This window comes from Manacus candei, unplaced genomic scaffold (assembly GCF_025592945.1).
Source record: "Manacus candei isolate 608988 ecotype Guabito, Panama unplaced genomic scaffold, ASM2559294v1 h1tg000003l, whole genome shotgun sequence".
Taxonomy (NCBI): domain Eukaryota; kingdom Metazoa; phylum Chordata; class Aves; order Passeriformes; family Pipridae; genus Manacus; species Manacus candei.
Window position 1 is genome coordinate 6,052,556 of NW_026138051.1, and position 25,825 is coordinate 6,078,380.

The following is a 25,825-nucleotide window of genomic DNA, read 5'->3' on the forward strand; positions in this document are numbered from 1 at the left end:
ACAATGGAGAGACAAGACTGGAAAAACTCAGCTCTCTGGATTTGTCCAACCTGGGGAGCAACAGAAATGCCGTCTGACTGCTTTTGTGGACACAAGGTACAAGGAGCTCCAGTGACAGAGAGTCAAATGGGCTGGTGGCAGGTTAAGTCCTCTTTCAGGACATCATACAGTGGCACAGGACAAAGCTGCTGTCACACAATCCATTGGTATTTATAACTTTTATTTGCAATACTTTAGGTCCAAGTTTCAAACTGCAATATTTTTACACTCAAGACACAGTCATGCACAATCCATATTTCAATTTCCTATTGCTTCAACCACAATTTAAAATAACTTAATATTGGAAACAAAACCCAAAATCTTTAAAAAAAGGATGCTGAGGTCAGTAAGATGGATCCATGCCATCAGCACATTTACAAAGTAAATAACTTAGTTCTCTTTTTAAAAAGATCGGTTACCTCTTAATCCAAAGTTACAGAAGATTTTTCACTACACATGTTTTTTGTTTTTATCTTTCATCTTTTTCTTTTTTCTGTTTTTTTTCCTTTTAGTTTTTCTTTTTCTTTTTTTTTAAACAGATAACACGTCCTAAAAAAGGAATGTACAGCAAAATGAGATACATTTCTGATAGACAATGAAAATGTAGGCTCCTCCTCTGTTTACTTTTGTCTGGATACCCTGAAGAAAAAAAATCTAGCAGACACCAGCATAAGTGTAACCTGGTTGCTTTGGACTAAACTGGAGTTTAGCACTGGTGACATCCTGATCCACTCAAGAGTTGCAGAATTCTTCTGCAGATCTGCTCAAACCATCTGTCTGCAGGCACAGCACCTGCAGTGCCGACACACCAGTGCACCAGAATCACTCCGTTATTCCCCCCCTGAATTTGGGCTCTGCCCAAGGAGGGGGTGCTACGGTCTGTGCAGTCCTTTGCTACGAGTTCCCATCTGGAGAAGCTCCCCTTCTGCTGGCTTACCTGCTAAGGCAGACACCGGCAGCCACTCGCACCTGAAGGGCTGAGGCTTTTCCCCTGCTGCTGTGCTACAGACTGACTTAGCAGCATTGCTGAACATGGAGATACACACAGTGACCAAGAGCAGTTGACTTTGTACACCTTAAGCCCAAAGGTCAAAAATCTCAGCAGACACGGATAGAAGAGACTTGCAGGCTCCCTGTTTGCTGTGTTGATCCACATCTGACTGGCATCTGACCAGCTTTGCATGGTGAAGAATAAGAACAAGGGGCACCTCCCTCCCACCCAAGCGACCCCTCTGGCCCTGGAACTCAGGGCACTGTCAGCACCTGCTTCTTAAATGACCAGTTCTGCTGTCACTGAAACCAACCAAATTCTTGCTGACTCCAGAGGGAGCAGCAGCAGTGCCTGGATTTGATTGCTAAGTCTAGGACAGGGCTGGACAAACAACACACACAGCATGCAGCAGCAAATTGACCTGACTTTCAAAACAATCACTTGCCACTATTCCTTCACATTTACAATAGCATCACACCAGCCTGAGCCACCTGGCAGCCCTCAATGCCAGCATGGAATTCAGATGGCAGGCCCTGAGCTCCCGGAGTACACACCAGAGGTGATGACTCCCTCTCCAGACCAAGCTTACAGATGAAAAGACTGCTGTGAACAGGCAGCTCAAAGGGCAGAGAAATGAGGGTCTTATCTTTATCTGTGCCAGTTACACAGTCTTGGGCAGCAGCCCCTGAGCACACTAGGAACAGAGAGCACAGAAAGAGGGACAAAACCAGTCAAGCACAGAGACTGGAAAGACCTGGGACAGGTCACTCGCTGCTTCAGTTCTCTCTTTAGGAAAGCTCTTTTCTGTTTCAAACCCCTGAAAGGCATGGAGGGGCAGACAGGGGGTGACATGCAAACAGTATTCATGTTTTCACTTCACACATTCACTTTCTCAGTATTCTAGAAGAAACTGGCTTAACAGTATTCTTCTCTCAGAGTCATCTAGTTTAGCCTTAGCAGCTCAGGAGCTAAAGGAGCTGAAGCCTTGGGCCACAAGAGCTGACCAAGAGGAAACTTTTTGATCAAACCAATGCTGCTAACACAGACCTAGCTGAATCCAGCAGACAGAATCATGGAATTGTAGAATCCTTTAGGTTGGAAAAGACCTCTGAGTTCACTGTTAACCCAGCACTGCCAATCTCCCACTAAACCATGTCCCCAAGTGCCACATCTACATGTCTTTTTAAAAGCTCCAGGGATGGTGACTCAACCACTGCCCTGGGCAGCCTGTCCCATGCTTGACCACCCTTTCAGTAAAGGAATTTTTCCTAACAGCCAATCTAAATCTCCCCTGGCACAACTTGAGGCCATTTCCTCTGTAATTAGGAGGTCAACCCTGACCTGGCTACAACCTCCTTTCATGTAGTTGTAGAGAGCAATGAGCCTCATTTTCTCCAAGCTAAACACCCCCAGCTCCCTCAGCTGCTCCTCATCAGACCCTTCCCCAGCTCCATTGTCCCCTGGACACACTTGAGCACCTAAATGACTTTCTTCTTGTGAGGGGCCCAAAACTGAACACAGGGTCCAGAACTGAACAGAGGATTTGAGGTGTGGCCTCACCAGTGCCCAGTACAGGGGGATGGTCACTGCTCTGGTCCTGCTGACCCCACTATTGCTGGTACAGGCCAGGATGTCATTGGCCTTCCTGGCCACCTGGGCATATGCTGACTGAATCAGCTGCTGTCAACCAGCACCCCCGGGTCCTTTTCGTCCAGGTATGAATGGAATGAAGAAGATAAGGACCAAGGCAACAATTCCAAGACAGTGAAGTAATGTCTGAAGGTGGCCAGATCAGTGACAGTGAAAATCTATAAGAAATCAAGTGACCACCAACCAGAATTAAGTGATTGGACTTGGGGATCAGGTGGTATTGGGTATAATTGAGAGGGATGAATTGGGGTATGGGTCCCTCTCTGGAGGTACCAGCTCGACCTCTCACCTGAGAACTAATAACAGAGGAAGTGGAAGCCTTCACTCAAACCTTGTATTCGTCAGCAGGATACCAGGGTCAGAGCCTGTTACAGTAACTGGCATAAACCTGTAACATCACAGAGTTGTGATTCAAAGGTGTGTACACATGTGCCTGACAGCTCTTCTGATCTGCATTCACAGCTGCCAACTTGGGCCATTGTGCCCAAACACAGCCCTTTTGGCTTTGTACATAAGCTGGCCAAGGCAGATGTTGCTAGCAAGCTTCACAGAAACCCAGCATGATCTCCAAGCAGCTGTGAATGTGGTGCCACCAAACAGAGCAGAAGGCACCTGACACAAAGGTGCTGAAGCTGATGCGTGGTCTGCTGGAAAACCATGCAGGGCAAAGCCACTGTGCTCACAGGCTATTAAATCAATTAGCAGTTTTCAGTATTTCCACCTTTAACTAATGATACTGCCCCCCCATTTCCTCAGTCAGGGTCAGATTCCAGCAGAACCCAAGCACTTGCCTGGGGGAATTGCTAAGCAGCAAGAACAAAGTTTGCAGGCTTGTACGTGGGGCACTCCAAAGGGCACCCATGAAAAGCAAGTGGGCATCCATCCCTTCTTCTCTTTCCTATAAGACCTTCTTTCTTTTGAGATGGCTCTTGTCACCAAAGGTACATGCAACCACTGCTAGGCTCAGGCCAGTGATGGTTTGTAGGCACAATGCACGCCTAGGATTATGGCAATTGGCTCTAAACTGCACCCAAAGAGAGATGTATAAGCAACATTCTGCAAGCTTCAGCCAGAAAAATAAAATTACCCTGTAGGCTCAAGGACAGACACAAGCAAAGAGAAGTTTTAAAGATCCCTGAATTGTAAATCACACTTAAAGAAACCTCGGATGGTTTCTGCTGAAAGGCAAGGGATGTCCTTTGCCTGCTTCCTGAAAACTGGGGATAAAATTGAAGATATTTACCTGGCCAGGGAAGAGGAGAGGGGAAGAAAAAAAAAATATGAACACTTATATTTATAGGTCTTCATCAGCTTGCCCCATCACCCATCATTAAAGTTGCTGCACATCTGGGCATGAGTGAACAGTCCACCAGAAAGGTGTGTACACCAGGAAGGTGTGTACACCACTGCCTTGATTATGTGTAGCAAGGCAAAGATGGCACTAGTGTGCATGCCCTGGATGTCAAGCAGAGAAACTCTGGCTCCTGCCTTTAATGGTAGATGTTACAGGGCTCTCTCTGGCCCTTCGCTCACTGGATTGCTCAGGACTGGACTAAGGACTACTAAGTATTTACATGCTCAGTGTGAGGAATATTCAGTAGCCACACCAAGGACTATATATTGGAAATAACCACCATAGGGACAATAGAGTACGGTGACATTTCCTACAACTAGAGGACAGGAGACAGGTACTTACTCCCTTCTCGTGCTGACTGGAATGTGCTTCATTTTTGGTGGCAGGACATGGGGAAACACTGACCTAAAGACCTGCCAAAGTGCAGCCACTGGCCTCAAAGAAACTCAGCACAAACCCTTGAGTTCATTTGTGTGTAGTGGAATGGCCAACCAGTAGCCAAAGATGAAGAACAAACACACACGTATTTACAAAAGCACTGGACACAAGAAGTGAGAATGCAACCCCAGCCCAAGTTTGGGATCCAACCCTGAGAGCACTGTAAGATCCACCCCCGTGCAGGTTCCCAGGAGTGCATGCAGGAGCTGTATGGAATTTTACATAGGTATGGTTATCTTTTTTTTCTCTTTTTCTTAAATAAATAAACTTTTCTGTGCTTCTCAAACTTCCCTGACTTTACTGCTATCATGCTTCTGTCCCAAAACACATTAAAACCACAGTGCACTATCGGCTCATTTTCACACATCTTCACTGCAGGGATGGGAATCATAATCAAGCTCTTGGATAGGGTATTTTATAGTTTAATTTAAAAATTAAGACAATGAACCAATCCTTTAAAACCTTGGAATGGAAGTGTCTGAAACTTTTTTAGTTTTCATTTTGCAACAAAAACAGCCTATTTCTAATACTTCAGAAAAATATATATAACTGATTGCTTAATCTGAGGATAGCAGTCAGAAACCCCAAGATAGTTCCAGAAATGTAAGATATTTGTCTCTTTCCTTTCTGCAAGGTCATGCTATTGTCAATCCTAATATACTCTGTGAGCCTGTAAATCATGTACAAGACTTGACCACTTCAAGATTGGATTTTTATGGTTTTGTGTTGTTGGTTTTTTTTAATATATCTACGTCTGTTCTACATTTCCTATCCAAGTTGGGAGGATATAAACACAGCTGCAATCTTTCAGTACCTAGTGAGTGAAAATTTAATGCCAGAGACTGTCTCAAGCATGGAACCACAGGGATACTGGAGGTGTGTTTCCCTGCATGTCACACAGCCTCAGCTGGGCAAGTACAGCCCATGCTGAAAAAAGCCACTGGCAGAGATTATTTCTGCTGAATCTTGTCTGCCTCCCAGGAATTGGTTTTAGAAGAAAAATCTCTAGCTTTGCTGATGCAAAGAAAAATAAATATAGTATTTAATAAAATAAAAAGTTAAGGCCTCCTAGGACAGCGGTTGTCTTTAAAAAGTCAGTGCCAACAATGTTCTGTATGCTGGGGCATACACAGATTAGAAAAAAAAAACACCACCTACCATTTGATTTTCCTGTTTTTAAAATCTGTTATCTTCTGGGAAGTTATGGTTGTGGGGTCTTTTTGAAGCGGAGATGCTGAAATACGTACAGGTAAAGAAAATAAATAGGAAATTCCCCCTCCAATCAAATAGTGTAGTTTGTCAACAGAAGTATTTAGACTGTATGTCCAGCAAACATGTGCCATTACGAAGTGCTTTCCTTTTAAAGGACGGCTGTCTGTTCCTTTGTGGGTAGGAAAAAATAAAAGCAATACTGGAAACAGAAACAGTCACTCATTTCTTCACTTCTTACAGGAATACACACGTTCCATTCTGATGAATGCTTTACACGTTGAGGGCAGCCCATCTCCAGCCTGAATTACTCTTTCACAAGGAAGTCTCTCCCACAGACACAGAACTTGAGCTGACAGAGAAAAATGGGACCTCACAAGAAGGAAACAAAGTCTTTTGAATAGAACAGAATCATTCAGGTTGGAAAAGACCACTGAGCTCATTGAGGCCAACTGTTAAGCCAGCACTGCCATGCCCCCACTACACCACATTCCCAAGTGCCACATCTACACGTCTTTTAAAAATACCTATAGGGATGGTGACTCAACTACTGCCCTGCACAGCCTCTTCCTAGGCTTGACCACCCTTTCAGTGAAGAATTTTTTCCTATATCCAATCTAAATCTGCCCTGGTGCAACTTGTGGCCATTTCCTCTTGTCCCATCACTTGTTATTTGGGAGAAGAGACCTATTCCCCCACAGCTCTAATCTTCTTCCAGGTAGTTGTACATTGCTGGTTCATGTTCAGCCACTAGTGACCAACACCCAGGTCCTTTTCCACTGGGCAGCTTTCCAGCCACTCTGCTCCAGCCTGGAGCTGCAGGGGGTTGTTGTGACCCAAGGGCAGGACCTGGCACTTGGCCTTGTTGCACCTTGTCCAATTGGCCTCAGCCCATGGATCCAGCCTGTCCAGATCCCTCTGCAGAGCCCCTCCTACCCTCCAGCAGATCAACACTCCTACACAACATAGTATCATCTGCAAAATGACTGAGGGTGCCCTTGATCCCTTGATCCTCTCATCCAGATGATCAATAAAGACATTAAACAGGACTGGCCCCAGTACTGAGCCCTGGGGAACAGCACTGGTGACCAGCCCCAGCTGGATGTAACTCCATTCCCCACCACTCTCTGGGCCCGGCCATCCAGTCAGTTTTTTACCCAGGGAACAGTGCACCCATACAAGCCATGAGCAGCCAGTTTCTCCAGGAGAATGCTGTGGGAAATGGTGTCAAAGGCTTTACTAAGGTCCAGGTAGACACATGCACAGCCTTTCCCTCATCCACCAGGCGGGTCACGTTGTCATAAGAGGAGATCAGGCTGGTCAGGCAGGACCCACCTTTCACAAACCCACGTTGGCCGGGCCTGATGCCCTGGCTGTCCTGTATGTGCTGTGTGATGGCACTCAAGATGATCTGCTCCATGACCTTCCCTGGCACCAAGGTCAGGCTGACACACCTGGAGTTCCCTGGATCCTCCTTCTGGCCTTTCTTGTACATCGGTGTCACATTTGCTGATCTCCAGTCACTTGGCACCTTCCCCTTGGCCAGGACTGCTGGTAAATGATGGAAAATGTCTCCATGAGCTCTTCCACCATGTCCTCAGTACCCTTGGGTGGATCCCATCCAGCCCCAGAGCCTTGTGAGTGTTGAAGTGGTGTAGCAGGTCGCTGACCATTTCCCTTTGGATTATGGGGGCTGCATTCTGCTCCCCACTTCTGTCTTCCAGCTCAGAGGGCTGGGTGCCTGGAGAGCAACTGGTCCTACTATTAAAGACTGAAGCAAAGAAAGCTCGCATACACTCCTCCCCCTATTCACCCCCTCTGGCAGCTCTGGCCCTAAGAGGAGGAGTTCCTCTCCCACAGATATGCTCACCATCTGCTGTGCCATGGCCTGTTTGCCTGCCCTGGCTGCTCCCACTCCCCAGGGCTTTCTTTATGGGGGCAAAGCTTGGTTGCTTTTGGCCCACCCAGGTCCCGTCAGCCACTGTTGCACCAGCTGTGGGCTCCTGGAGGCTCCCTTGGCTTCCCCTGAGGTTCCCTTGGTTCAGGAAACTGGAGCTGCTCGCCTTGGCATGCTGTCTGGCCATCTGAAAAATTGTACCTGTTGTGCTCCCCAGGAAACCAGGAAAAGTTAATTCCTACTCAGCAGTGGTAACTCAGGGAGCATTGTCTCCGTCTGCTGCCTCAGCCAAAGACACTGGGACGGACAGTGTGAGCGAGGATGGGTCAGTCTGCAGCAGTAAGGACACTTGCCACACAAAGGCTGCAACGAAACAGGAAGCCAAAGTCAAACAAGCTCATGGCCTGATTCAAGACCAGCCCAAGCACCCTTCGTTCCTGCTGGCCAGACATGAAGGCAGTGAGTACCTTAAAGGCTACTGAGCCCTTTGCAGGACCAGGCTGGAACATGAAGATCTATAGCAGAAAGCTGTGTTACTGTGGGGTTTTTTTTGCTCACTGGGTGCGTGTTGCTTCAGTTGCTGTTTTAAAGGTCTTGCATGAGTTGTACTCCTAAAACACAGCAACAAATACGCCGTGCAAATGCTTTTGCTGAGTGAAGCCACATTGCGTCTTTCTTTCAGAAATGAATAAATAAAACACAAATTGCATACTGAAACTGTTCTGCTCCCTTCCAAATCCGCTGACTAGCCAAGCACAATCCTCAGGCACATCCCCAGCTCCCTCCTCCCGGCAACTCAGAGCTGCACTGCGCAGTGCCTGCTGCACGCCGGACAGCAGAGAGCGGACTGGCTTGGTGCCTCTGGATATTTCTGTAATCCACTCTGCACTTCACACGTTTGCTCTGGCTCAGTGCACAACTCCAGGTTCTAAGGCGCCTTCTTCCGGAGCTGGCGGCTGCACTGGCTCCTGCAGATCTGAACTGCGCAGGTTGTTCCTCGGGGCAGTCTTGGTTCCCACAGCAGAATTCCTCTGCCTAAAGGATGCTCACCTGTGTGGGAGCCTGCGGAGCAGCCTGGCTCCCTCCCCCTCTGCTGAGAGTGCTGCAGACACTCCCAGCCTTTCCCAGGAGCTACAAGACAACCAGGAGAAGAGCAGGCATCCTCAGAAGAGACCGCTCCGCTCTGTTTTGCCCTTCTCTACTCCTGCAGAGACTCAAGATGGCAAATCCCACCAGGCTGCACATTTCACAGCATGGCCACGATTCACCTCGGGAGCAGCCCATACCCAGTTTGGCTCTGAGATGGGGTGATTAGTCCAGTCCCAGGAAGAGGCGAGCACCCAGGGCCAGGCTGCTGCCACTTGCCGCTACAATGCCTTCTTCCAGCCTGGCTCTGTGGATGCTGAGGCTGCCCTGTGCTCTGCCAGGGCTCTGCTGGAGCTCAGCACTGGGCAAGGCTGGGCCTGCTCTCACCTCACACTGCTGTGGCAGCTTTGCATCAGATGAGCCCTTTCTGAGCAACCAACTGATCTTTCTGCTTTTTCAGTTGAGTAAGACTCTCATCCAGGCAAAGAGATTGCAGTTAGTGATACAAATCCAACTGGCAAGAACCAAAACACTACACAGTCCCAGCTGAACACCTGTATCTCCACAGGATGTTTTGTCTGCCCCACTCTTCATTCCTTTTTGGTTGGAAATGCAATTGCACTTTCTTCCTCATCTAGAAGTACCACGACTGGGCAAAAACTGGTGAGTGGGCCATATTCAAAAGGCAGTGCAGTCTGGAGTTGATGAATGAAGAATTGCCCTTCTCAATTCCAAACCATACCAAAAACCCCATAAACAGGACTTTACATCGTTAAGAAAGAACTGACAATTTAAAAGTGAATGTACAGCTTATTCACAGGGTGAGAAGGAAGGGAATCTTCCAACTGAATTTGCTTTACCTTGGAAATGATTGAGGCAGCAAAGCATTTTCTGTCATTACCTCTCTGTCCTTAGCCCCATTTCATCTTAAAAATAAATTAAGGAGCCAGAAAGCAGGAAGAAGACAAATGATAATTTTTTACTCCTTGAGGAACTGGGGTGGTCCTACCACCATGACTGTGACCGTTGGTTTGTTCATCCATCCATCTGTCCCGCAGCACGAGAGTTGAGGTTTTACAGAGTCTGTGTTCTCAGTCCTGCTCTGAGCTGGCAGGGCAGAAAGCCGACCTGAAGTGCTAGCGGCTGCTGTTCTTAATCGCTTCCTTCGCTGCAATGATCAGAGGAGTGAGGCTGGAGAGGGGCTTGGCTAATTTTAAAAATGGATGCTGCCCAAAGGAAAAAAAAAAAAAAAAGAAAGGAACCATTAGTTTCCAAACTCAGTTCCTCACAGGCTCAAGGAGGATTCCTCTGGTTACCAGAAATACACAGAAATAGGACTGAGGGGAGTCAGACTAGACGGCCGTTAAAGGTTCCTTCCAACCCAAACCTTTCTAGGCATCAGGGGCACCCGATGCCTTTGAGTTTATCTGATGAGAAAATCGATACCTCAGGCAGCTGTTTCACCTGTAGTCACTTCCCATCTTACCTGCAGAAGCTCCTTGGCAGACCCTCGCCTGTCCACATCCATCTCCAGGCAGCAGTTGAGAAAGTCTCGAAACACAGCAGAGAGTCGCTCAGGGTTCTGCAGCTCCGGTGTCCCGTTTGTGGCTATCAGATACAGCGCCTGGAATAAAAACAGGGCACTACTGTTTCATTCATACCCAGAACTGCTCACAAAGACACAAATTTTTAAGCTGCAGTCTCCAGTGGCAGTTTCTTCCCTGGCAGAGGGCTGGAGATGATTTTTCTATACCAACGAAAAGAAAAATCCTGATGCAGTCACAGCTATTCCAACACCAAAATGATCTTGCCTTGACAGCTGATTTCATTGGCTGACCTAGTTAGTAGGAACTACATCAGCAAACGCATATTTTGCTTCTCCAAGTATTGACACCAGCTTTACAAACTGTTTTTAAAGAGTCAGTGTGGTCTAAATATATTATTTCAAAAGATTATTACATCAAATGCATCTCTGCAGTGCTCACTGGTCTCTAAAGTACAGCTTCCATAAAACAAAAGTAATCAAGTTTTCTGCTCTGTTCTTGATAAAAAATGGTTACCGGATGAAAAAAAAAACCAAATCCATCATCTTACTGTTGGATAAAGAAGCAGAAACATTTGGAGCCTCACGTTCAACACAGAAACATTAAGTTGCATGCACAAATATATTATGATGAAAAGGCATAATTGGGTAGACAGGAGCCACCTGCAACTATGTCTTTCAGCAGTCTCTACATTCCAGATCAGCTCCACTTATGTGGTAGAAGAAAAACTTTTAATGGTCTCATCAGAAAAAGGAGTAATTCCATCCCTATGGTAACCCTCTGCTAATTCTGATACTCAAGTAAATGCATTAATGATGTTCCCATCTCAGAAACTGCCAGGCAAGAAACAGGAGGTTTGGGTAGTTGGATTACTGAAAGCTCAAGCTTGATGACATGGAGAAAGTGGCTGGGCTATGAAAGAAATATGTTCATTACGTATTTCAAGAAATCCAACAACTACTGTGTGCCATCAGCTAAAAATCTTTGCTGTAAAAATCAGTCTTGCTTATAAGCTCTCCTGTTTGGAGGCAGCTGAGACTGCCTCCAAAGAGTTCTGTGCCTGCAGGTACAGCTGCAATGCTTTTCATAACAGTTCTTCAATTGGAGAAACTTGCCACTGAAAAATTCTTGTCATTCAGAGATACGGCTCAAAGAAAGCTCAAAAAGTGCATGACAAATTTCAAGCACTGCTGAAGGCCAAAATGGCAAGTTTCTGCACTGGCACATGTCACTTCTCTTCTAAGGTTCTCCCAGTGATGCAATCAAAGCTGCAGCAGATGCTGATGTGCTCCAGGAACATTTTTAGAAGTGGGCCTTCACAGAACGAATTCAAGCTGATGTGAATGGGATTTTATCTCATGGAAGACAAAATATGGCACAGATTAGAAAGGCAGTGGTATCTGATAGTATTTCACCTTACCCTGAGAGGATTTTCATTAAGGTAGGGAGGTTCTCCTTCCACCATTTCTATTGCCATGATCCCAAGTGACCAGATGTCCACCTTGGGGCCGTATGCTTTTCTTGTTACAACTTCTGGTGCCATCCAGTAAGGAGTCCCCACCATTGTGCTCCGTTTACTCTGCTCTGGGGTGATCTGAGCACAGAAGCCAAAATCAGCTGAGGAGAAAAACAAATACTGTTGAAGCCAGTTTGAATCATGAAAGCAAGTAAAAGAATTCCCCATTTTAAGTCTGAGAATGCAGTGCTGAATCAAGCTGGAAAAGCAGTGTTTCCTCAGGGCTGTAGTCAGGGAAATACAGAATTGGCCAGTTAAAGAAACCCTGAAATTTCATACAGTGGCTTTTATTCATTCACTTGAAGCTTTAGATTGTAACTCCCTCTGCTCTGGAAGGGACACACACAAAGCAAAGCCACTCCTGACACCTTGTTCCTCTCTAGACCTCTCTGTACATTGCAGCTGTGCCCTTAGCTTGCAGCAGGGCTCCGTGCACGCCCAAAAACACCATTTTTGGGGTATTGCCGGTCACTCAAAAGCAGCCCCACACCACATCCCAGGAACACTGCACTTGACCAAGAACACCTACTCAATTTGACAGATCCATCCATCCCAAGAAGAATATTGTCACTTTTGATGTCTCTGTGAATCACTTGGTTGGAATGAAGGAAATCCAGGGCTTGCAGGCACTGGTGGAGAAAAAAAGAAACATGAGGGTAAAAAGTCACAATGTGATTTCATCACACAAAAAAAGGACATGGCTCTATGAGATTTCCTTTCCAGGGCAATGGTGAGTAATGGCAGAACACGGTGCTGTCAAGAGGAAGAGCTTGCTGCTTCAACACTCTTAAGAGTCCTATCTTTCTGAGTGAAGGCAGATCAGCTTTTGGAAGAGACACGTCAATTGTTGCTAAAGACAAACACAGACAGAATGATGCTGCTGCAGTGGACATGCCCTTTCTTCTCTGTATAATAACAGCAACACAGAAACAGAAGCAGCACTCTGTCTGTGCAAACCAAAGCACAAGGGGGACCCCTCACCTCCCGACAGACAGCAGCTATCTGTCCTTCATCCATACACGTCTCGGTGACAACGTCGGTCAAAGAGCCTCCAGCCAAGTACTCCATCACCACCCACAGCTCATCACCCACAAGGTAGCTGAAAGGAGAAAACAGTGGTGTGGAGATGAATGTGCATAGCTAACTTACCTAATAATCATAGCTCTACAGCTGATTTTTGTTTCCAGGTCACTTTTAAGCGAAGACAGAATAAAATGAATAAAGGACATTCCTTCTAGGTTCTACAGTACTTGGAATCTGTGCAGTCTAAATGGGAAAGGCACATCCATGAAAAAGAAGATGTCTTAGGTGACAAGCAAGTGAAAAATGCAGTTTAGTAATGGTGAAGATAAATCTGGAATCGGCACATGCCACCAGCCAGTTCACCATCTTAACTCATAAATTCCACCATTAACTCTGGGAACAAGGCAATACAACTTTCAGACTCATCCATGAGAGGAAGGTGTGCACCACTGAGGTCAGAAGTTGATCAAGTGTTTGGAAACTTGCAAAAAAATACATCCAGAAACAGGAAAGAAAATTTAAAACTGGCAGATTAGGTGTTTCTGGAAACAAGAACCTAGTCTTGCATCCACAGTAATGGAAAATTGTTGGGAAAAGCCCAAAGGAAATAATTTCTACATAAGACATAGAAAAAACCAAACCCCAGAACAACATGGAGGTAGTGAACTGACAGGCTGTCATTTTAGTAAGATATGGTCGGTCCAGGTTTTTGAAAACAAGGTTTCAAACTACATATGCCAGAAAAGATTAATGCAGAGCAAATGCCATCCACTGGAGATGTGCAGAGAAATAATAAAGAGCTCCATGTTCTGCCAGTGACCAAAGGAGTTTTTTGATCTTTGGTTTGCAGTGTGTAAACAAATATTCATGTGATAATACCAGAACTACTTACCTGTCTAAGTAGTTAACAATATTAGGATTCTTATTTTCCCTCATGACCAGGATTTCATTGATAATTAGTTCCTTTTTGGGCTGCTGTTGGAGATTCATTTGCTTTATGGCCACCTGAAATTACATTGAAAACCATTAACCTGAGTAGTCTGTTGCACAAGATCAGAATGAACAAGGAGTGAGTAATTATATGATTTTTGACTGTATCAGCAACTGCTGCTATTCTTGGTTGCTTAACAAAGCAAACATAGACATACATTATGGATAAAATGCTATCCTAAAAAGATCATTAAGGGTCCACAACAAAAATACAATCCTAGCAATTCCCAACTTCTTGAATTCTGATTTTGCTCTTGTAAGGAACATTTGTTAACACACTTTACACTTGCAGTTACTGTCCGGGTTTAAAAAGAAATAATCCATGCTTTGGTATTTTATGGATATACGCAGGGTTAAAAGGAGGTCTTAGGGCTTTTAGACCCCTTGGAAACCCCAATCTAGGCACAGTTAGCAAGTACAGCACTGCAGGTGGATAAGAAACTACCAGTAAGATTCACATCTCAGTCTTTGCTGACAGCCAGAAATGAGAACTCAGGAATCTGAAGCTGGAGCCCCAAAGAGCAGTGGGATTCTCCAAGACACTACCTCGGCTGCTTATTACTAACAGGATGACCATAATGAGCTGTCATTGACACCAGAGCAAAACACCACTCTATTCTTACCAGCTGCAGTATGACTAAAACACAAAATTGTGCCCAAAACATGACCTCTCCTTAATTATACCTTGAAGATCAAACACATAATGGAAGAAATGGTAATCAGTATTACTGTCCAAACCTGAGATTAAGATAAATTAGGCCCAAATGATGGCAGTCACCATCAGTTTGTTGATGCAATAGCTTTGGTAATTAAGACTGAGCCAGCATGTCCTTCTCTGAAAGATACCACTGCCCTCCTTCTTTCTTGTAGTTAATATGGACAAAGTCTTCCTGAAATTAAGTGATGTAACAAAACTATTTATTCCTCACAGCAAGAGGGGAATCTGTGACCACTGTCATGTGACCTGTCTCATTATGACAGATCTTTCAACATCACAAGTTGTATTGCTAACCTATCTGTGGCCACATGCATAGGCAGATTTTATGCTGTAGATACAGAGCTAAACATCTGAACCAGCATTCTCTGCAAAAGCACAGCTTCATGCACACTGGGGAACAGAGACGCAGCAATTTCTAAACCAATACATTTACACTGGTAGTAAAACATCTACTTTTTATCAGCACAAAAGCTTGCTGGGATTTCTTAACAGATCTCTCTCCATTAAAAAAAAACATTCAGGGATTATGTAACACGGTACCAGGGTGGGACCAACAACAGTGCAGAGAGCACCAACCTGTTCTGAAGACAAAATAAAAAATAAATCTCTTACAATTGGCCTTAAAAACTATGGGTGAAGCATCCAGCCAAGCACAGAGAGCACCAAGGCCCTTACTGATCCCAGGAATTCGCAGGCACCTTTTCAGGCATTTCTCAACACCTCAGTTCCAGCGTTGCTGGAAAGTGTATGGCCATAGTAAGTGTTCAGTTACTGAGGCACAGAACCACATTGCCCTTAAAGAGCTTCCACTGAAAAGCTGAAGACAGCAGATGGATTTTGCCAGCTGACACCAGTACATGCTTCAGAGGAACAGCTTTTGCAGGAAAGATGTACTGGCCACCCAAAGCTCCACCCACAGCTCAGACCAGAGGGGAGAGCACTCAACAGCTGCAAAATCTACTGGGATTTTTGACACTTACCTCTTGTCCTGTGGCGATGTCAATGGCCGTATAAACAGTTCCTGAAGCCCTAGAAAGAAAACAGCAGCAAAGAACTGAGAAAAGGTTTAGTCCCTGGGAGTGAAAGCTAGCCCAGAGAGGAGATCTCTGCTGCCTGGAGTGTTTATAAAATACCTGGGTTCATTGACTCTTCAGTCAACAGCACAGCAGCCCATCAACTCTCAGCCATCCGGGGTGTCCAAGAGAAAAATAAGCCCAACATGAAGGAAAAGAGCTGGTGCAAATCTCCAAGGTACACACCAAACCATTTTAATTCAAAACCTAAGGGGGAGGGTGTCTACAAAAACTGGAATGTAATAGATTTAAAACTTTTCCATTTTGCCTTGTTGTATTTAGGGTGCTTTTTTTTCCTTTTTTCCTTTGTGTCTCTGTGCATGTGTTTTTTCCATGGAATGTAACATACAGTCCAGTTGGGCCTTCTCACACCTCTTATCTGAATCCATCTGGCAAACTCGGGTAATACCACACTCTCATTCTGAGAACCCTGAGCACATGACAGCCATCTGAGGAAAGGATCTAAACACAGCTTTCTCCAGCATGCAAGGAAACAGTTCTCCAGCCATCCTGAGAGGTCACAGCTAGAGCAGGTTAAGGAACCTATTGTTTCAGCACCTTCTGAGGCAGTGCCTCACAGCCCAGCCCTGCTGCAGACAGACATGCCAGCTTCAGCTGTGCAGCACTTTGGGTGCTCCTGAGCATCCTGTTTCATTACTTTCCTGATGATTTTTTGCTTCAGGATCTTTCCCTATCAGTGTAAATTGACCTGTGGTATTACAGGCATGAGTTGGTTATGGCAGCACACTCACTCTCTAAGGAGGGCATGCAGTCTTCAGGCTGTACTAAAAGTTGGAGGAAATCAATTTAGATACCCTTTTAGGTCAGCTATTGGCCACTTGTCTTTCCACCAGCTCTCAAGGTACTCCAAGGCTCACTCCTAGGACTATCAAAATAAAAGACCGTGAGGGTGACGCTCACGTTCTCACGGTGACAGCAGTCATCTGCTTCACAGGCATGTTTATTCTGCTCTCACTTCTTCAGCTGACACTTCTGAGAGATGGGAACAGCCCTAAGTGTCCACTGACATTTTACAAATGACAGGAAGAACCAAAGCTTCAAGCAGAAAGCAAGCTGGAATTTGAGAAGGGGTTTTTATACAATGAATGGAGCAGAAACACCTTCCCACAAGGGCCTTACCAAACCAGAGAGATCCAAGATAAAACTTGCCAGAGGAAGAGCATGAGCGTGTGTCTGCCTTTCTGCAGTATGTATCCATTCTAGGTCAGCAACAGGCTACCCTGAGCTCAAACCTCACAAATAGTTAAGGCAGAAAAATATCTCCTGATGCCAGTAAACAGCTTCTGTCCTACACTGACAGCGGCGTGATCCTGGTGTGACACAGATGGTGCCAGCCCTCCTGGAACTACAGCACTGCCAAGGAAACTGTGACGGTGCAGGCAGTCCATATTTAAAATGCAAGTCAGATACCTAATTTTGAGGCAAGCTCTTTTGTTCTTGCCTCCTCACATAGGAAGTATTTCAAATCAATCTGATTTACAGTAAGCAAAGCTGAGTTTCAAAAGGGAATAGCTTGGGTGATTACTTTCAGTAAATGCCTAAAACCTGCAGGATCCATAAAGCACCTGCCATCACGCAGATGATGCATTTTTCTCTCAAGTGCATCAACACTGTGTCTATTACTGAACTTTTGCTTTTTACCACCTCTGCTAGAAAAGAGAGCTTTTCCTTTAATCTCCTGTTTCAGTTTCTAAACTATGTGGTTATAGTTTAGAATATTGTTTTAACCAAAGTGTCGGAAAGAAATGTTATTGAGAACTGTTATCTGAGTTGCTCTTTTAGGTAATAAAAGTTTTTTCTCCTTTGCTGAGTGCAGTGTATTATTTTGAGACACACAAAAATTATTTCTCCGAAGAAAACAAGCAAACAAGTGCTGCACACTTGACGGACAGGAGATCTTCCAGGTCCTGCTCCTTGCCACAGACAAGATACTGCCAGCATCAAGTTGACTTTGATGATGCCTTCTGACCACAGTTGCAAGTTCTGATCAGTACTGAGAGATAGAAGGATCTAAACCCAGTGTCTGAACATGCTTGGAGCTTGCCTGACTTCATGCTTGATATTACACCAGCAAAACACGTGGCTCGTGGTTCTGCATAAGTAACTGGGATTGGACTTACCCTTGGCCAATTTTTTCAAATCGAGTATACTTCTTCTTAGGATCTCCCACGCTCACAATGCTCCCTGAAAGAAACAAAATGCAAGATGTTGACTTCAAAATGGAGATCCCGCCTTCCAGCAGATCCGAAATGCAGCCCCATTGCTGAGCCCTTTGTAGTCAGTTGGGTGACAACAACAGCAACACCAGAGGCAGCTCCGTAGCACAGGTGGCCTCTGCAAAGACTGATTTCCTACAGTCCTCTAAAGGGTCACCTCGACAGGAAACAAAGCACATGGAGAAACATTAAGAGCAGATAGAGATCAGAAAAGAACAGGTACCAATGCAAGAGTTTGTCCTCTACAAACATTAAGGAGAGCTGGAACAACAGTGCCCTTATTTTCTTGGGAATAAACACTCTGATGCAACAAAAGGTTTAATACTTCTGAAGATTAAATGCACCTTGGGTTCTGGAATATTTTTTTATGAAAAGGCACCATTTCCAGAGCAGGAAGAACATTGGAAAAGTGTTTCCAGGAGAGGAGGGGATCTTCTCAACCTATCAGGAGTTTGCCAAAAGAATGCCTTTATCCTTTTAAAGAACAGCATCTCATGTTATCATCAAGAATGATGGCATTTTAGATCTAGGACCTCCATGACTGATTACCAGGCTAAGTTCTGAAGACAATCTTGCTTGTGCTGCTTGAGGAACCACACTGCTTGTCTTCAACCTGACACAGATCAGTCACAACCACTGGACTCCCCCTCTCAACACTGTCCACACACTGGTCTTCACAAACCAGCACAAGTGGAATGGGTAGCAAAGGACAGCAATGCCTCTCGAGTGCTGGTGACATGGACAGCTGCCCAAATGAGATGCTGATCCTTTCACAAGTCCAGGTGATGTGATGCAGAAGACAGCCCAGAGTCCTCTGGTCACGTTCTTCTCTACTGAAGAGTTATTCTGTAGTGAAAACCCGCTCTAGAGAAGCAGAATGACCTTTTGGTTTATGGTATGTGTTTCAACGAGATGAAACTATGAAAAGTTAACCAGGTTCTGAAAGCACTACACCCTCAGCTTGGGTTCCAGATGATCCAGTTCCTCTGACCCTTGCAGGCTGGCACAGCAGGGCAGGACCACTTCAGGATACTTGAGACTGTGTTGGAATTCCAGGCCAGTGGGCAGGCTCCCGCTGCCATCCACAACGGGCACTGCCTGGCATTCCTGGAGCGCTGGGAGAGGGGAGCAAGTACTGTGGGGCAAAGGAAACCTCCTCTCCTGCAGCTCCCATTAGCACTCTTGCCAAGGGCTGCAAAATTATTTTAGCAGGGAGTGCACCAGATGGTGTTGATGCCCTGTCTTCTTGCCGTGCTGGCAGGCAGGATTCCTGGCTAGGCATCCGGTCACATGCCCATTTGGATGCTAAAGCCTCTGCTCCAGAAAAATGGCCTTGACAGGGGGAAGACATGTTTGTTACTACTTAGAGTGAATGGTGCATCACCTAGTTTTGTTTTGGAAGCACAGGTAAACAAATAAGTGTATGTTTGTATTTGTCATACAGGGATACTGCCAGATCAGTAAAAAAAAATATGCTGTGGATCACTGGAAGTCTTTCCTTCTGAACTCATCTTAAACTATTTCCATGATGTAAATTCCAAGGTAAATCTTTAGAAGTCATTTGCATTGAGCCATCACCTTAGGCTTCATTGCCTGCATTTTAGCTAGGAAATCACTGGACCAGAAAAAACAATATTGTTTCTTTAATTAAGCCTTCAGATTTGTTTGAGTCTATCAGATTTTGGCTCTTTCATGAGACACAAACACAATATCCTAATTATTGCTTTCTTTCCTTCCTGTTCAGACTCCCTACATCTCCGAGTGGGCAAGAAGGCATCAAACAGAGCAAGATTTAATTGCAGCTTTCAGTGGCACCAACTCCAGGATGGGTGATGGAGCCAGACTGTCTCACACCCTGTGGCTCACAACCCCAGGAGGCTCTGCAGCAGTAAACCAAACGCTGTTGGAATGCTGTGCTCAGCCTGGCTGGACAACAGGAACAACACTGTGCTGTCTGTATGGCTAGGTGCTATTTTCAGCAAGTTAATGGAACCGTGTACCTATTAGAACAGGTATCAGAAGTTCCTCCAAGTTCATTAACATTAGAAAAGAATAAAGAAGACTGAAGAAGAAAGATTTTGAAAAATCATTTTTCCAAATTCACCACTGATTTTGCAGTTCAGATTTTCAGCGTTTTTCCTCAAGACTTGAGTAGCTTCTTTCCTAAGTTAGTTGTTTGTGGCTGATTCCCTGTGCTTAGGCCAATGCACATCAAATTTTGCAGCATTAATATCAACAAAGTGACAGGTATGCAGCTCCCGCTCAGACCAGCACTCACTACTGTGGACAAAAGATAGACATATCAGCTATTTTGATGTCTTTAAGCACTTTCCTTTATCAAGTCCTAAATTAAGTGGATAAGAAAGCAGAATTGGGCCAGTTCTGTTTTACAGTTATCAGTAGAACATAGTCATGATTTCATTACAGACAGAATTTTGTTTGATCTTATCTCGGTAATACAGGCTTTCCTCACTAATAAAACTCTGAAAGCTCTAAAAGAACTAAAGGTATTTCAAGAAGAAAAGAATTATGAAAGCAATTTCAGATAAAAGAGGGTATGGGACATCTTCCTAAAAGTAGCATAAAAACAGTTGTGGGGGAAGTAGGCAAGGTGAAGTGGTCATACGAGATAAAACAAAACAGAACGAGCACCACACTGCCTAAATATAATTAGTCCAGGACTCTAACAAAAAAGCATCCTCCCCATTTTCAGATAGCTTCATGAAAGCACAAAAAGATTTTCATTGTCCACATCACAATTTGCCCAAGGCAGACCAGACCTTCAGACCTTGCTCACTCGGTATCAAATTGTTAAGAAAGAAAAAGCATGAAAGCATGTAACACTTCAAAGATATAACCCCCAACAACTCAAGAGCTCAGTCCTAACTCAGCCTATACAGAAGCTAAGCTTGAATAAATGATACACACGCTTATGTTCATAATGCAGGGTACCTGCAGATCTCAGCCTGCCTCAAGCATTTAGCATCAGTTGAAGAAGCACAATTCCTCTCTCTGTAAGCTGACATACCTGCAGGTAACTATCTGCTCTGGAATTTATTTCATTCTGCCTTCAGCTAAAGCTATTGAACTTATCCCTTGGATACTCCCTAATGGCACTGAGATTCATGTCAACCTGGTAAGGGTGCAGAACACTAAGCAAGCAGCTGAAATCTCACAGCTAAGGAAGGTCTCAGCCTCTGCAGTCACACCAGCCATCAGTGGCAAGGCAGGTATGACAAAAAGGTGGAGCCTTGACAACCACTCTGAAGAAGCCACAGCCAGACTGCAGCCCCTTATGAGCAGTCGCTCCCTTTGAAGACACAGTATTATTGGCTTTGAGATCAGACACAAGGAGGTGTAAATCAAAATGCTTTTTGTACTAACAGTTAATGGTAAACACAGAGTAAACTGGGATCTGTTCTGAACCCAACCAAGAACACAGCACTGGCAGCTATTAATAAAAATATTATAAAGCTATTATACAAATATTTTCTTTAATTTTCGGGCACATTGAAACACCTTTTTCCTCTCTATCCAAGGTGTCAACTGATTTTCTGACAAAAATCAGGACGTATCACTGACAAAATTGTAGAATCCTTATAAAAACAAACTATAGAAGTAGGAGCAGTAATAACAGTCATAAGAAGGACAGTAAGAGAATAGCTGGGGCAGGAGAGTTACTTGAGGCTGAAAGAATAAGCTTAATGCTGCAGTTGTCTACTGTTAAAAAAAAACACACCAAAAAAACGCCCCATGAACGAAAACCCAAAACCCAACAGATTTCTGCAAAGTATTTTGGCTCTGATGACTTGTGAGAAGTCAGGAGTCTAAAGAGAATTTAGGAACCCAAATATTCTGTTCAATTGGCCATTAGCACACAGGAGTTCACTAGGTCACTCACTAGGTCCCAGCCTTCTGCTCAACCAGAAACAACCTCTGCTTTTGCCTTTAGAGCAGGAAGCAGCTCAGACAAACCCAATCCAGCCTGACCTGCCCTCAGAAGCAGGAGGAACACCCTCCCTCAAAGCTCAACAACAGTTTCTGCAGGGAGCTTTAAGTGGCTCTGTGACACTGAACTGAGGAGGAACATTTGGTACAGCTAATGCTGAGATATGCACAAAATACACTGTTCTAGCAGACATAAAATACACAATACATACTCAGTTTCTCTAGGATCTCCTCATCTGTCATCTTGGATTTTTTCCGCTGCCGGTCTGTGTTTCTGTACAGAGTGTTTGTGTTTGAGTTTTCAGGTTGGGGAGTGGTGGCTTCTTTAGCTGGTGCTGGTGCAGCGGCAGGTTCAATGACAGAGCGTGTGTAGATCTGTGAGAAGAAATTATCTCGTGTCAGGAAGATGGCAGAGATCTCCCCAAGATCATATTTCGAATGTAAACCCTTAGGAAGATGGTGTCAGTGACATCCAGGGCTCTAAAACTGTTTGGTTTTGCTGCCCACTTCTCATACTGAATGGGCAAAAAATGAAGGGTTACAAGTTCATGGCCAGTTTCACATTCAATTTTCATGGATTTTCTGAAAAAGTCCGTGGAGAGGAGCAAGTACCTCAAGGGACAGTGTGTCCTACATATTCTGCCAGGTATATGAACTGTGTCTTTGGACTGCTCTCTCTGCTGACAGGGAGCCTGCACATGTACTGTGGACAAACTGGCTCACTTTTACACCCACAGCATCATGAAGAGAAAGTCACAGCCCCTGCCAGAATTCCAGGAACCTGACACCTAAGCACGAAAGCTGGAAACTGATTTTCCAGGTGTCAGTGGCTGGGATGAAGCACTGTCATGGCAGGACCCCAGCCCTCAGAGTCTTCAGCCATGAACGACAAGTGCTGTCTGATCAGAAACTTGCAGCTCTGCACTGCACCAAATACAGTGCTAACCAAAGCTGGCACTTACTGATTTTGTATGTTCAGGCCGTGGGGCGATAACAGGTGGAGGTTCATTGTCATCTTCTTCCTCTTCATCATCTTCATCCTCTTCTTCAGACACAGAGGGAGCCAGAGGAGGTTCTGATGCTGTTTTTGTGCTCTGTGGACAGACAGTAGTGTGAGTGACAGTCACCATTCTGCCACTTTGGAGCTTTGATAGTTACATACAACCTTAGTCTTCCAGAGATCAGAATCCAATCTAGACATGCACGTGCTCCTATGGGCCTCAGTTCTAACTTACAGCACAACACAATTTAAAGGTATTTAAAGTTAGGTGAGTTGAACTCCACCAGTCCCAGCTGCTGCTCAGAGGCACAGAGTTATATCATGTCATCCCAAATTTTGCTGGTAAAACAAAAAAATTAAAATGTGCCTTGTGAAGTGTTTACCAACTGCTTTCCAGCTGGCTAGAAGAGGCCACTTAAGAGAACTGAAGCAAACTGAAGGCACCATTCTACATATTCACATCTCATTGGCACTCTCTTTAAAATGTCACCCCTTCGGTCCAGAAGAAATACCAGTAAGGGAAGCCCACAGCAAACAGGGAGGCCTGAGTTGCTAACTTTGGAAAGCTGACGTGCTGACTGTCTCACTACTGCCTCTGTCTGCTAGAAGAAAACACCACAGCATCTGCCAAGGTGTCCATACAAGGCTTACAGTGCTCTGGTGAACACCACACTTCCTCTGAAAAGTGTGTTTTATTAAAGATAAGGGAAGTGGCATCGACTGAAAATCTGAAGCATGAATATTCAAGGATAATTTTTCATTTCATTATGCACAGTCTGCTGTGTAATCACAAACCTCACATGAAGTTGCTTAACATTTAAAAATAAAAGCCAAATTCCCATTCAGTCACTTGCTATTTAATGCACTAACAATAACCCTAATAAATTTGGTCACTATTAATGTGGATGTCATTCCTACATCTCTGGGAATGCTCTTGCAATTCAGCATTAATTAGAGTGGATGGTTATTTAAAACTTTCTTTCAATGGTTCCAGTGAGTTACATATCAATTATAATCTGATTTATATTCAGCTATATATCCAGCTGTACTAAGGAGAAATCATGAAATTCGATAGAAATGGGATTCTAAGTTGTTAAAAGTAAATTAAAATGGGCTCATTAGACAGTACTGCATACTGTTGTGAATTATATATTCCATTGTGGCTAAAACCGGCAAGCAATCTTCTGTCTGCAAAATAAGACTTTCACTTGTTTCAAAGCAATTAAACAGAATGAAAAAACAACCAAGGAAAGCCCATGGCTTGCTGCATAATTCTGAAACACCAGGGGCATCAAAGGTTACTTTCCCACTCACCGAAGGATGGGCTTCTATGTATCCATGGGCGCTTTTATCTGCAGAGAGCAAGGGAAAATGAACCAGATGTTGTTAGGAAAAAAACCTGACCATTGTAGGGAATCCCACAGAACAAGTTAACACCACCCCTCCAGGAGAAACAGTTTCTTTACACAGCAAAGAAGAGAACGGGACAAAATTCTAGATTGTGTCTAATTTTTGCCCTGTTTGCCAGTAAATTTGGTCAAGAAAATGCAAATTGTTCTTTAACAATCAATGCTTCTGTTCCACCCAAGAGCTAAAGCAGCTTTTTCTCCTCTCTTTCCTGTGTTTTATTTTTTTAAATAAATTGCATGCACTCATTCTAATTAGCTTGTGACAACGTATCCCCAGAAAAGCTTCCCCAAAATCCCCCTTAAGCATGGCAGTTCTATTCTGACACAGCACAGGAACAGAACTATTTCGAAGTTTGCATTTCTTAATAAAGGGAATCACTATTTTAGTGCACAGTGAGTGTAAGTTTAGTCAAATCCTTTAATTACGGAATTTGGAAAATTCTGGAGATAAGTGCAGTTTTTAAAGGGACTTGTGAGAAGCTTTCCTAGTCTGCATTTTGGAAGTTGTCTTGGTTGAACCATCGAACTAAGGAAATCACAGCTCCAGTGCCACAGACGATGCTGTGGAGGGAATGGAACCCTGCAGGTTACATTCCAAAGCTGCCCACACCCCACTGCCTACAAATACCTCCTTTTTAGCTGAAGTTGTTGACAGGAGCTCTACCAAACTAATGGTATCTTAATGGCAATTTTGTTTCAAAATCTTGGTTAGTTCTAAAAACCAGCGACAAAAAAAAGTCACCGTTTCAACGTTTCAATGACATTTGGAGGAGATGTGGAATTCATTTTAGGATAATTGGTTCAGTTTGCTTCTTGACCACTTGAACATTGAATTTTGCTCTGACTCATTTTGAAGCCTGACCTTCCTTTTTCACAGGAAGAAGTCAACTTACCTCCTGACGTAAAGCTCATGTATTTCTGGTTGTTAACTGTTTCTTTGGAATCATAAAATTTGAGAACATCTAGAACAGCCTGTGGGTTCTTCTTCTGCTCCAGTTTTGTTATGTTGGAGGTCTGTAGTAGCCTGGCCCACTGCTCTGGAATGCCCTGTAGTTGTCAAGTGCAAAAAAAAGTGGGTTTAGAGTATTTAAAATCCACAGCCTCACAGATCTTTACCAAGATCCCATGTTCCCTGTAGCACAAATTTACTTGCAGAAATTTTGACTGACACCTCACAATTAAAATTAGATGCAATCATTCTCTTCTCTATCAACATCTAGATAAAACCAGGACCCAACTTTAAAAAGAAAAGAAAGTAATGACTGTGAGAGGAAAAAAAGTGCATGAAACTCCTCTGGAAATCAACTCTGCTCTTCCATGGAATAATGATTTAAGGCTTAGCTTGTTTGCCTGGTGATTCAGTGCAGACATAACAAGACAATTATTCTCTATTGGTGGACAACACAGTGTCTTTTAGGAGCTTTACACTGGACTTTTCATGCTTAGGAATGCAAACACATTTTGCTGAAATGATCACTGCTGTCTGATTACAAGGTGAACCCCACCCTGATACAGTTCATTTTCAGCATACCAGGGAACACTGTGGGGTAAACAATCCGTCTTTCAGCTCTCAAAAGCATGACACTGAGGTGTCCCACTGCTGCAAAGGATGCCTCTAAGTTCTCTACTGCAAACATACAGAAACCAGGGACTCGGAAAACAGGCTGAGAGTCCCAAAGCCTTGGATGAATTCTTGGACATCT

General features: G+C 44.3%; 1 protein-coding gene across 5 annotated transcripts in view; it reads right to left on the reverse strand.

Moving 5' to 3' along the window:
* Positions 1-9,624: 9,624 nt before the first annotated feature.
* Positions 9,625-25,825, reverse strand: part of PAK3 (p21 (RAC1) activated kinase 3) — a 166,019-nt gene continuing 149,818 nt past the window's right edge. For all 5 annotated transcript variants that reach the window (XM_051787383.1, XM_051787393.1, XM_051787403.1 and 2 more), the window contains exons 4-15: positions 25,016-25,169; positions 24,028-24,065; positions 22,676-22,807; positions 21,926-22,088; positions 17,670-17,733; positions 15,436-15,484; positions 13,640-13,752; positions 12,706-12,823; positions 12,254-12,353; positions 11,629-11,825; positions 10,151-10,288; positions 9,625-9,890 (exon numbers count right to left, since the gene is read on the reverse strand). In XM_051787383.1, the coding sequence (XP_051643343.1) occupies positions 9,801-9,890; positions 10,151-10,288; positions 11,629-11,825; positions 12,254-12,353; positions 12,706-12,823; positions 13,640-13,752; positions 15,436-15,484; positions 17,670-17,733; positions 21,926-22,088; positions 22,676-22,807; positions 24,028-24,065; positions 25,016-25,169 (1,356 nt within the window). In that variant the 3' untranslated portion in view covers positions 9,625-9,800. The remainder of the gene's footprint in view (positions 9,891-10,150; positions 10,289-11,628; positions 11,826-12,253; positions 12,354-12,705; positions 12,824-13,639; positions 13,753-15,435; positions 15,485-17,669; positions 17,734-21,925; positions 22,089-22,675; positions 22,808-24,027; positions 24,066-25,015; positions 25,170-25,825) is intronic.